Source organism: Centrocercus urophasianus, unplaced genomic scaffold (genome assembly GCF_019232065.1).
Source record: "Centrocercus urophasianus isolate 14NV4802_14NV808 unplaced genomic scaffold, USGS_Curo_1.0 seq_40, whole genome shotgun sequence".
NCBI classification, from domain to species: domain Eukaryota; kingdom Metazoa; phylum Chordata; class Aves; order Galliformes; family Phasianidae; genus Centrocercus; species Centrocercus urophasianus.
The window spans coordinates 176,380-189,366 of record NW_024884978.1 but is presented as its reverse complement, the minus strand read 5'-3'; the positions used below and the strand labels follow the sequence as shown (position 1 = coordinate 189,366).

Below are 12,987 nucleotides of genomic sequence, written 5' to 3'. Positions count from 1 at the left end.
AAGAAGAAGGTCACTCCTATTTGTTCTTAAACACCAAATTCGGCTTCAAAATAATCATTTAGGATGGTGGTCAGAATACTAATCGAGCCTCCAGTAGAGATGCACCAGAATGAAGTTATGCCCTTTTGCACTTTCTCCCCTGCCTTTCTCTCCTTGCTCTTTCAAGCTATTATTGAATGCTCATTCAATTACAAAAATAATACATGAGAAGTATGAGAAAAGAAGTTCAGTATGTTCCTGAAATAAAATAGGAGCGAATCTCTGCAAGCTGTGTCAGCTGGATGCACTCCCCCGCCACCAGCAGCACCTCACACACTCCTAAGACTCCCTTCGAAATCAGTTACCTTTTAATAGAACACTGAACAGCTTTACTATCACATCTATATCACACCTGGCACCACCAGAAAGGTGCTGCACAGGATCTACATAGCTGTACAAATCATGGCTAAACAGGAATGGAAAGTCTTTACAAAAAATAAGAGATACATAGAATATTGCAGAGGTTCCTCGGTACTCTCTGATCTGGAATGAGAGCTTAATTAAATGATTTACTGTTCTGCAAATCATACTCACGCAATTTGAACAACGGTTATTCAGTTAATTGAGCTTTCAGAGAATCACTAAGTTGGAAAAGATCTGCAAGTTCCCCAAGTCCAACCCCAACCCATCCCACCATGCCCACCGACCACATCCCTCGGTGCCACATCTGCATGGCTCTGAACACCTCCTGGGACAGTGACAGCCCCAACCCTCTGGGCAGCCGTGCCACAGTGCCTGGCCACTCCTTCTGGGAATGAACTGCTCCTAATATCCAACCTGGATGCAAAGCTAACTTCATGCTGAGAACTCAACCTCAAGAACATGGAGAAGGCAGACAGCTGTCGGCACAGAACCAAACACCTGTAGGCAAGTCACATCCTGAAAACTCATCAGTGTGACAGAACATCAGGAGCGTTTACATAGCCATGAAGGAGAATCAGCTGCCTTAGCCCTGCTTCTCACCTTGTTGAAGACCCAGATCTCCCCGTTCACCGTCGGCCTGGGCACTCCATGCCCATTGTAGTGGAACAGCACCCGCTCCTCCTTGGCGTTGCGCCGCAGCGATGTGCACAGCTTCTTCACCTCGTCCACCGTCGGATCCAGGCTCTGCTTGTACCTGGCCTATGGACATACAGGGTCATTGTTCATAAATGTTAAAAAAAATACATATATATCTAGTTAAGATGCAGGCAACTATTTAAGACAGAAGCATTTCCATATTTTGGTACACTGGAAAAAATGACAAAATGTTTACTGGACTTATTTAAAAACCAAGTACCCCTCCACTTGGTGTATGGGAATACAAGCAGAACAACCCACACATGAACCTGATATTCCCACAGGGGCAAGAAAAGGTCAAAACTATCAAGAGCCCTCAGCTTGCCTTTGGAAGCACCTGGGCTCACCATCACAGCCTTGGGGATGGACTCCGTGTTATCAATCCTAGCCACCTAAGTCAACAAGCTTGTGATTCATAGCACATTTTTATGTTTGGGGGAAAAAAATGTTAAAAGAACCCAATACTTCAAAACACTTTTGCTCGACTGAGTTCAAGATGTCTATGTAGTAAGCTAGTTTGTCGTACTCAAAAGTGCATTTTCTTGAAGCAAGGCCAAATAATAACAGCAAGTCTTCCAGATGTCCTTTGAAAGATAAAAGCCTGCATCTCTCTCTTCTTCAGGCTTCCAGAGAGACTGAGAATCCAGAATCACAATGGCTTAAAAAGTACTGATATACTGAAATAAAGAACCACCAAATCTAAGAGTAGGACAATTGCACACACATCTACAAAATCTGCTGTTGAAAGCCTGCTTATAAGTCAAGGTCTCAGAAGTTAATGCTTTTTAACCTTCCTTCTATAGCATGCAAGGATAAGAAAGTCTTAAAATATCATAGTAAAAAGCACGAAGCACTTTATTTAATATAAAAATGTTTTGCTTATCTGTGCAGCTTGAAAAACAGATATCATGCTGCTCAATTAATATGCAGTACCTCAAGCCAGTAGGCAGGGTGGGTAAAATGAATGGTATCATTTGCATGATTACAGCCATGAAGCAAAGCAAGCAAGTGGAAAAAAAAATATTAAGAAAGAGCCGGTGATCCGACACACTCATCCTTCCTGGGGACTTCCACACTAAGGAAAGGTAAGAGGCTGTATTAATCTCAGCACAGTCGCCCCATCACGTCTTTCTCTCCTCTTTCAGCGTTGCTATCAAGGCGCTGATGTGCAAAAACGTGCCCCTTAAATCACGTTCTGCCTGCTGGTACCTTCACCAGGCACTACAACCAGAGTGGTTGGTAATTTTTCAGCTCCCCTTTTTGAAGGAGAACAAGCTCATCGGAACACTCCTCACGCCCTGTTAGCATAAATATTAAATACAGCTCGCAATTAATGGAGGTGAATTCATACCCTAAAACTAAAGGCCGTAGATCTAAAGACCCCAACTGTAAACACATAATTTACACACTGAGAAACACAGGGCGGAGGAGAATGAAAAGGAGAGGAGGGAGCCTGTAAATAAGCAGACAATTGCCTACCTGTCAGCTCAGGACTCCCCAGCATCAGTTTATTACACATCATTCAGGTGCACGACACAACCGATGGATATCCGAGTAACGAAGCAGACCAGATGATCCCCCTTTTTATTTTTATTTTTTTAAAACTTTTCAAGACCTTCCTCAGTGGTAAGGAATGAATACCAGGAGAGTAAGTGCTGCAATTACAAGTCCAGAATTTGTCGATCTGATGGGCTGGGGATGCCAGCTGTGGGGTGGAGGAGCAGCTATTTCATTTCATGCCCTCTGGGACAGTGGCATTCCCAATAACTGCTGAAATCAACCTAAGGTTGAATACAAAGCAACAAATGTTGGCCTGTGCCATCACACACTTTGCCTACTTGGTGCTGTGTTAAAATAACGCAGCTATGCCCATCCCCACACACACTGAGCTCTGCTGCCAGGAGTCCTGCTCTCTCCTTCAAGAAGGAAAGCTTTCAAACTCTAAAGGGGAATCATAGAATCACCAAGGTTGGAAAAGACCTCAAAGCTCATCCAGTCCAACCGTTCACCTATTCCCAATAGCTCCTACTAAACCATGTCCCTCAACACAACATCCAGCCTTTCCTTGAACACCCCCAGGCTCGGTGACTCCACCACCTCCCTGTGCATCCGTTCCAGTGCCTGACCACCCTTTCTGAAAAGTAATACTTCCTGATGTCCAGCCTGAATCTCCCCTGCCGTAGCTTGAAGCCATTCCCCCTGGTCCTATCACTGATGGCACGAGAGAAGAGGCCAATCCCCAGCTCACTACAACCTCCCTTCAGGAAGTTATAGAGAGAAGAGGGAAGGTGGGAGAACAGAGACCTAAGAAGCCCTGGCGAGCTCCCATTTGCAACCAGTCATCCGTAACACAAAAGGCAGAAGTGCTTTTTCCCTACAACACAGAGACAGATACAGATAGCTGCAGATATTATGACAAAACAGACTAAATAGCAAACTTGAAGGAGAAACTACAGTTTGCATGAAAAAGACAAAGAAAAAATCCTATTTTTTCTTGCAATGCTTTTAATCTTTTGTTCAGCAGAGGCTTAATAAGTACTTGCAGATTAAGGACAGCAGGACACTTTCCTATGGGAAATGAAAGACTGTCTTTAGCACGATGCACATTCATATAACACTGCTAAGCAAGGACAACATGTTACTGCTCAGCACTTCTAATTGAAAGATGTCACTATCATTAATTAATGAGTTTGGGATAGTAAAAACTTAAGAATGTCTTATAAAGCCATCCATATCAATGAATAAATAATAGCTGACTCTGGATCATTAAAATACACAGAACTCCCTACAGTAAAGTCAAATAATTTCCTTTTGGATCTCCCGGACTAAGGGAGGTTCCTGCAGCTCAGAGCCGAGGAGCAGGGCAGCACATCCCATCCCCCAGTCAGCTCCGTGCATTTGTTTTAACTGCAACATTACAGACATGAGTGATGAAAGTGAGTTGTCTCATCACCCCTCCCCACCACTGCCCCATTGCTTTCAGGGGATAAATAAAACAATGCTGCATTCCCTGATCAGCAGGGGATAACAGGACCCCCCCCGGAATGAGTCTGACTGGAGAGGGAAAACCAATTCACCAACTTCTATCCCACTGGGAAACGTCAGCAGTTATTGGCTGCACGAAGTTATTCCCACGGTTTTATGGATTTTGTGCCTAAATGAATGGCTGTGCCTCAGAACCACTACCTAACGACAGGTTTTCCTTTTATTTCGAATGGGATGAAAACAAATCAGATGACCTGTGGTAAAGGCTTTGTGTGGCAGCTGCCCCCCAAACCTCAGCAAGCGCTGCGCTTCCCACGTTGCAACAAACATTTTGTCCCAACGTGGAGCGGATTCTTCCTTATGCTGAATTATAATCATCTTTCCCACTTCTCAGAGCAGCTGTACTGCTCAAGGTGAACCTCTGCAGAAGGGGACGCAGTGGGATGCTGCGCTGTTGCTGCACTGTGACTTGGATCCAACCTGAACCCCAGTTTCCAAATGCAGAAGATGCATTAAACCTGAGACTCCGCCGCACGCGCAGACAGCCTACTTAGCATGATTTAATTAAGAGGAATCAAAGCAATCTAATTATTGCAAGAGAATATTTTTGGAACAATGCCCAACTTGGAGAAACTGAACTATGAAAGGCTTTCCAAGGAAATAAGTTACCAAGGAACAAAAGCAATGGAGCCAACAGCTGGAAGGAGGAAAGCCATTCCCTCTCATCCTGTCGCTGTTAGCTGGGAGCAGAGGCTGACCCCCACCTCGCTACAACCCCCTGCCAGGGAACTGCAGGGAGCAGGGAGCTCTTCCCTGAGCCTCCTCTTCTCCAGACTGAGCCATCCCAGCTCCCTCAGCCGCTCACCAGACCTCCTCTGGGCACACTCCAGCATCTCAAAGTCCATCTTGTAATGAGGGATCCAAACAGAAGTGGGGATAAAGCAGCGGGTCCTGGAGTGACAAGGGAACTGCTGCAGCACTGCCGGGCCCAGTTCCAACCTCCTGCCCCCATGGGCTGAGCCCCAGCACACACACAGAGGAACGGCCCTGCAGGATGGACCCAGAAGCAGCTTTGGGCAGAGGACAGATCAGCAGCTCCAGCCCAGGGACTGAAAAAGCACCTGAGATGGCTGAAGGCCTGCTAACGACAAACACCACAAACAGCGGATTTGCTTTTCTCTAAAGTGATAAAAGTAGAATTGAATTAATCCAGATTGCACGCTTTATAGGGCAGCTGTCAGCTTGATGCAACGCGTCCTCCGAGCGGCTGGAACAAACTCTGGCTTAGCCATAAAGCAGGTTGGAGTCAGTCAGGCAGCTCATAGCCAGATCATTCCATGGCTGTTATGCCACAAAGCAAGGCAGCACCGCTGACGTTTTTTAAAAACATTCATTTTTTAGCACACGGGAAGCATTGAAAACAGTGAAAAAAGATCGGCACTGGTCTTCCCCAAAATGTAACTCCTTCAAAGACTGGTGGTACAGTTTTTTGTGTTTGGTGTAGTATAATTAAAAAGACATTTTGAATAACATGACCATTTAGAAAATGAAAAGTGTCAGCAGCAACAACGTGCCTGTTTACGTGGCAGTGAATTAAGGTGAAAACATCAGAGATTACTCAAACCCACAGCACCACTACATCTCCACACCTGTGCTTCTGGGCTGATTTTTGTGCTTGCATAAAAGCTCTGCCAACCCACATCTCCATTACAAAAACAAAGGCCAGAGACAAGGGTTTTGGTTTTGTTTTTTTTTTTTTAAACTATTTAAGGCCTATTCATCATGAAAACAATCTCAACACATGTGCACCATGCCAGCTAATGAATCCAAAGCATCTTCACCTGTGCCCCAATGTTTCTCTTCTATATTTCTATTAGGGAACAAGGAAGGAGCAGCAGTGCATGCACACTTGCTGTGTTTAGGCACAGTTATCAGTGTTGAATACAATGATATACAAGAAAGTGAAAAACCAAACCCTTCATGCCACGTCAAGTGCTGGCAGTTCTGTAAGCCTTAAGATACAAAGAGAGTTTGTAAAGGCTGATTATACCATATACACATATACAGTACAATTAGGAGTGCCTGAAAAACTGTTAATATAACAAGTGGTAAATAAAAGCTCTTGATAAATACTGTCCTGTAACAGTAGAATCATTGACCAGTATATTGAAGTCTGATCCGGAATGATGGTGTAAGAAAAAGCAATTGTAAGCTTTCAGCATCGCTTTAGACATCAGCTTTAGGGTATGAATACTGCAGTGTGTAACCAGCACATCCACAATGCAGGACAACAAAATGGCTTAAGAGAACCCCCCCAAAAAAAGGCAAGGTGAGCCCAAACCTGCAATAGCACGGGGCTTTCACAGCGATGCGTTGGGATCATTTTGTTACCGTCAGCCTTTCTAAAGGCTTATTAAAAGATTTGCATGAAAAAGTGTTCATAAGGACAGCATACCTTTTCAGCAGATAAGCCTGAAGAAAAACCACTCTCTGTGCCACCGACAGAAATAGAGCTAATAACTGCTATGTATATCCACATCACGTGTGCTCCGCGTGCCCGCGGCACGGACCTGCCGGCCAGGTGGCAGCCCCAGCTCAATGCTGGGCACAGCACAGCATCTGCAGAGAAGTCCCTGTACAAAGACTTGCTTAAGAGCAGTCAGGAGGGTGAGAAGCACTTCTTGTCTTCAGGAGCGAGGTGTCTGAGGCACTGCAAGGGATGTTTGGCACCACGCAGCACCAACACTGCATCCCAACACACTGAGCTCATCCCCACCGCCCCCAAGGAACACAACCCCAAGTCCCCTTCCCCAAGGGGCTTCTTTCCCAAATTCTCTCCAAGCACACTAACAAGCAGCTCGTGCTCCTAACAACTTGTGCTGCTAGTTGTTTTCCCTTCATTAATTTCCTTAAAATTAACTTCATTACTGTGGGGCTCTGTGATCTCTTAATTTCGACGCTCGTTCTTCTCCCCGACAGCACGTTGGCCTCCTTCCAGGCCTTCTGATGTTGGAGCTGCTTTGGTGAGAAGCGACATCCTTCATTCCTAGAGGAAGTACTTTGCTCTTTGGTTACTTCAAAACTGTGATTAATATCCCAGTCCTGTGATTTACAGCCATTTAATTTTAATACTTACTACAACACATTTTTCCTTATATCAAAGAAAGATTTAGGATCCTGAAATTACACGGGCTTTGAAAACACATCAAAAAGTAGACAAACTGTGAAGTGTACAAAAATACTCTTATTTTTGCACCAACAAAACAAACAAACTACATGGAAAATAATTCCTTCACAAGAAGCAGAACCAAGGGGAGCACTGCCCTGACTCTGCTGCTCTTTCTGGATTTCAGCAGCAAAACCTGAGCAAGGCACAAATCCCATAGGGCTGCCCCCAACCTGCCCTGAGCCCAGGAAGGCTGCAGCTACAACAAGCCTGCTTCAAACTGTTTGGTAAACTATCCAGGTCCTCGAAAATGTCTGATTACCAGATATAGACAGCTTGAAAAAATATTAACTGCAATGAAGAAATACTTCTACTTATGGATGCTTCAGTTTACGATCTAAACCAAGCACAAGAAAGGCTCCTGGAAGGCGTAGGCAAGTCCTCTGTAGGCATCCGGCTGCGTTTCAAAAACACATCTCACCTCCTACATGATAATATATTCACAGCAGCCAAGACTTAAACAGCTTAATTTGCTGGATGTCCAGGACAAAATGCATTACTAGAGCTAAGCTGGGAGGGTGGAACATTTATTCACCTGACTGTAGTCAGCAGCGCAGTGACTCTACCTTTCCTCTGCAGAGTCTTTGACCTTGCTTTTAAGTCCAATGTGAAATGAATTCTAAAGTACCTAATCCTCACTGTGTGGATTCAGTATTCAGCAGTACTTCCCAAAAAATACCTTTGAGCCGTCTGTTAAGAAGAACCAATGTTGACAGGGAAAACAAAAACCAGGAGTGCTAACCTCAAACATCTGCTGCTGCAGATTTGGGAGACAGGTGTGTTCCTCAGCAACCACAAGATGCTGTGTGCTACAGGGCTGTTCCAGGACGTACCCAAATTTCACCCATCAGCCCATACTGCACTGGAAGGAGACCTCCCTCCCTACTCAAAATAAACATTCCGAGGTGGCTGCGTACAGAATTGTGCATTTACAAACAAGAGAATGGGTAAAAGAACTTCACTGCTCCTCAGTACCAGATCCCTTTCCTCAGCCTGACGGTAGTTTGATGGCTCTGACAGGTCACATCACAAAATGCGCTAACAGGATTTTAAGTACAGACCAGGACACATCTTTAAAACCGATTTAGTCAACAGCTCCTCAGCAACAGTGTCATTTTAGTACTATTCCTTCTTTATAACATCTATTTTAAGAGCTCTTTAAAGTTTCAGGCTCTGTGTCTTCTTGTTAAACACAGAGAGCCTGGTGGGACCCAGCTGCAGGACCACAGCGCGATGTGGAAGTGAAGCCTCAGACTGCTGGCTCTGTATCTGGCCCACGTCCTCAGCAGGACATACTGGGATAGGAGGTGATACCAATGCTAAATAATTACCTAGATATTTCAGGTCTTCCTCTCATAAAAAAAACACAATTGTTTCACAAAGTGGCATTCAGATTAAGGAACATCTTAATGGATCGGGAGGGGGGAAAAAAAAAAAAGCAAATGTTCAGAGCTTACGCTTTTAAATTAGTAAGAGTGAAATTATAGTATTTCAGGCTTCTCTCTCTCATTCTGCCTTAGAGATGTGAGCAGAAAGACAAATGCAAGGCACTTTCTCGTAACGCCAGTTTGCACAGAGCTCTGCTGTCTGTGCAGGACACAGCTTACGCTGCCCAGAAAAGTGCCATTCACGTGCCCAAATCTGCAGAGATGAATCCTTGTCCAGTGGCACTGCATGGGGAAGAAGCACTGGGCAGTGCCATGGCCCTGCAGGTTGCTCCTCCCCACCAAACACAAAGACAAGGTATTTTTAAATAGGTCACACGGAGGCTGGGCGGTAATTACAGAAAAACATTAATCAGATTTGAGCAGGCAGAGCTGCTTATCTCTGTCAAGAAGCCTTTCTAATATCAGGTCTTTCTTTGCATCTTGCGACAAACAGACATGAAGAGCACAACGGTTGCATGGAAGCACTCTAGAACACAAAAATCTTGCTTCTCTGCCAATTCTGGCCTCATTTTGGTGAGGAAATACAAAACAAAACAGAGGAGGCATAGAGCATCAGGATGGATCTTACTGTCAGAAGACCGTGGAAAGCAGAACAAGAAAAAGCAGTCACTGAGCTCATGTTCAAATAAAGGATCTCAAAACTAAGAGAAGCTCAGGTGCTGGGTTGTACAATAAAGGAAAAGCAGGTCAGAGGCAGTTCTCCCTCACAGAGCACACCTGAGGCAGGATCAGCATCCAACAGCTGCCTGAGCAGTTTAATGACTCTAAAATCTGCTACTTTCAGGCAGCTCTTCCAACTTAAGCTGTCACATCAGTGCATCGCTCTGATAATAAAATGCAGGAAGTTTGTTTGCTTGCGAGATAAAAGCCCTTTTCATTACGATCCAAACTTACCTTTCAAGACTTAGAGCACAGGGGAAGCCACTGCCCAACTCCTCCCTCCAAGGTCACTGCTGCCTGCAGTGCTTGCAGCTTTCAGCAAGACCCAGAGGATTTTCCCACTTAACTTGATTTTGCAAGTTTCTTGACTTAGCTCCAGAATGCCAGATCACTGCTGATCCGCACTGCGTTAACAGTTCAGAGCCCACAGCAGCTCAATGCAACAGCTTTGTCTTCACAACTTCAGAACAAGCACCTTCAGCCCACCATACCTGTAATACCTGTTGTTTCCACCTTGGGCCTCTTTCTTTCCCCCCCCTAAGAACAGTTCATTGGAAGGAGCCTTCGAAGATCACCCAGCCCAACTCCCTGACCTCTCCAGCATCTTTGCTTACCAGGATGTGCCCCAGTTTTCTTCACATTCACAAGACATAGGAAGGTGCCATTCTCTATCGATTAAGCTCCCAATTTCTTTTTTTTCTGGCTGAACTGCTTGTTCTTCTCTGATACTTTACAAAAACAGCACAGGGCTGACATCAAACTCACTGTGATAGCACAACAGTTTCTCAGATGGAATAAGAACAGGAATAATTGCTTTTGGCACTTATACTTGTTGACCCCTCTCGTCGGAGGAACTTTTTTTTCTCCCAGAAGGCAAAAAAAAAAACCAACCAGTTTGTGCTGCAGACAGTTGATCTCTAACAAGACAGCAAAGGATTGAAACAGCAAAGTTTTACAGAGCCTGAAATAGCTGCCAAATGCAAGAGGCTGTTGGGAAACAAGAACAGCAAACGTAGTCCTCATAGGAAAACTGAATTTTGTTAAACAAGGTCACAACGTTGTTGGGTTTTTCCCTTTCTTTCCTCTAAAAACACATTTCTACATCTCCAGGGGAAGGAGACCAAGAACATTTTTTTTTTTTTCCACTTTTCCATTTGCAACTCTGTAATATTTCTTGCGCAGAAGCAATTAGTATTTGTTGCTGTTTTAAAAGAAAAGTCCGACAGAAATAAAGGAAAAGGATGACTCACAGAGAGACCAATAATTAGGTCATGTGTCCAATTAGTTTTCATGCTTAACTAGTTACTCTTTAGGAAATGCTCAACCTTTGATGTGCAGCAGGCAACTTAGCAATTAATTAGGCAGAAGGAAGCAATGCAAGGAATGAAACCTCAGAAACCGTATCAAAGCCCACAGATATCTAATGAGGGAAACAACAGCATCAACAACAGAAAGCACACACAAGAAGGTTGAGGCTTAAAATGATCATCTTCTCTCTTGGCTGCACTTCCTTTGAAATTAAGACAAACCTGTTGGGAAGCAGAATAGAAGGGAGAAGGAAGAAGCTTTGTTTGATCAGGAAAGAGTCACTGTTCCCTTGAAGATGTGCCACCAAAAAAAGTAATTTCTCTGCATTGTATGAGATATTTCCTTTGAGACTATCACTCATTGGAGGATGCAAGCTGCAAGATGCAACACACACCATGTGATATTGGATTGAGGGGAAAAAAAAAAAGGAGAAAAAATTCATTTGAAAACCTGCATAATTGAGCACAACTGGCCATAAATATTGCCAAGAGTCTCAAACCAACACAAAGAACATGGAGAAAAAAAAGAGATATCTATCCACAGCTCTTATAGCCACAGCTTAACTAACATTTCTATTATTGCTACACTAAAAAGGGAAAGGTTTGCCTACTGGTGATGAGTAACAACTGTCTCAGTTCCCTTAGGCCAGTCTTCTAGCACTCCAACACAGGATTGCTGCAGATTGCTGCCTCTATCACATCACCTCTTCGAACTGAGTGAGGAAAGGGTTCAACAACATAAATTAAACAGGATGGAAACATTAAAACGCTCCTAGATCTGCCAGACTGAGCAGTTTAGACACCTTGCTGTCTGCCCAATAAGTGACTCTAATACAAGCAGCACAATGTCGATAAGAGAACTGCATAAGGAACAGAAGGAAATCTGCTGTGTGACAGTGCCCATACCAGCCATTTACGCTGCCCCAGGGACTAGGGATGCTGTGGATGCAGGAATTCTCAAATATCAACACCTGCTTTTCAGTCACCCTGCTCCCACCCCTCTAAAAATGATTCCTAGAAGCATTTCTAATCTTGCCTTCCTGATCTCTCTTAGTCCTTCCCCTACGAGGGATTTTCTTTTCCTTTTCACTCCAGTGAGTCCCATTTAGGTGGAGGTATAAGGAAATACTAACAAGAATACCTTTAGACAATTAAAATACAGCATTAGTGAAGATGAGCATCTTTGCAAAAAAGAGGAAATGGAAAGAAGAAAAATAGAGACAAGAATGTAGCACCTGAATCAGAAAAATCAATACTGCAATTGACAGACTCTTCCTTTGTTTTATTTAGGCAGGTGGTTGGAAGAACAAAAGAATTATTTGGGATGCAGTGTTTCAAGCTCTTTGGCTTTGCTGGTGCTGCTTGTCACCAGGGGAAGTAGAGAAGTCCCAGAGCTGCTGGCCTGAAAGGACAGGAAGGTGAGTGGGGAACAGATGCTGCACAGACAACAAACAACAGATCTCACTGTGTTACATCTCTGAGAGGTACAAACCTGTCACACTCCATTAAGTGACTTATCAGAGGAAGTAGAAATCCCAAATTCCACAGCACACTTGACCTTCAGCTTGAAACAGAGGTTCCCACACAAAAGCAAGGTCCCAGCACAACCAGTCAGCTGGATCTCAGAGCAGCTCAGGGGGCTCCATGCCCCAGATCTCACAGGGCCCAGCACCAAAGCCTGGCTCCACAGAGCCTTCCTCCAAAGCACAGCTCCTCTAAGCTGCTGTAGTGCCATTAAAAGGAAATTAAGCCTTAGCAAAGCACACCTATGGGAGTCACAACCATCCGCTCCTCGGCTGCCTCACCACCAGCTGAGCAAAGACCCCAACGTGGCAAAAACCCTCAGGAAAAGAAAGGTTTCACAAAAATGTAAAATGCTGATTTTAAATGAGGCAAGCCCTGTGCCTCCGGTGTTAATGCACAAGTAATGGAGGAAGGTAAGCATCTCTGAGATAGCTTTCTTTCAGGAAACTCACAAACTGTTTTTTGTTTGTTTGTTTTTTAACCTGCCAACGGTAGAACTGAGAAAGTTTCTATCAGATGCAAAAAGCACCTGGTATAGGAGGGTGATTGGAATTCATTTGGACTAGCAGAAATCACAAGAGTGTCAAATTATAGGCTGTGATGAGAGAAAGGCAAAATTTTCCAGGCAGTTTTGAAATAAAGAAAGCGGTCAGAAGCCATAGCTGACAAAAAAAAAAAAAAAAAAAAAGCTGTAATTTCATGCAAATTTAATGAGCATATTCTCCAGACTACTTTATAC

The 12,987-nt window shown here is 44.2% G+C and overlaps 1 protein-coding gene across 2 annotated transcripts in view; it reads right to left on the bottom strand.

The window, feature by feature from the left end:
- RPTOR (regulatory associated protein of MTOR complex 1) overlaps positions 1–12,987 on the bottom strand; it is a 118,566-nt gene that overhangs the window by 90,228 nt on the left and 15,351 nt on the right. For both annotated transcript variants that reach the window (XM_042832910.1, XM_042832911.1), the window contains exon 4: positions 1,003–1,161. In XM_042832910.1, coding sequence (XP_042688844.1) covers positions 1,003–1,161 — 159 coding nt within the window. The remainder of the gene's footprint in view (positions 1–1,002; positions 1,162–12,987) is intronic.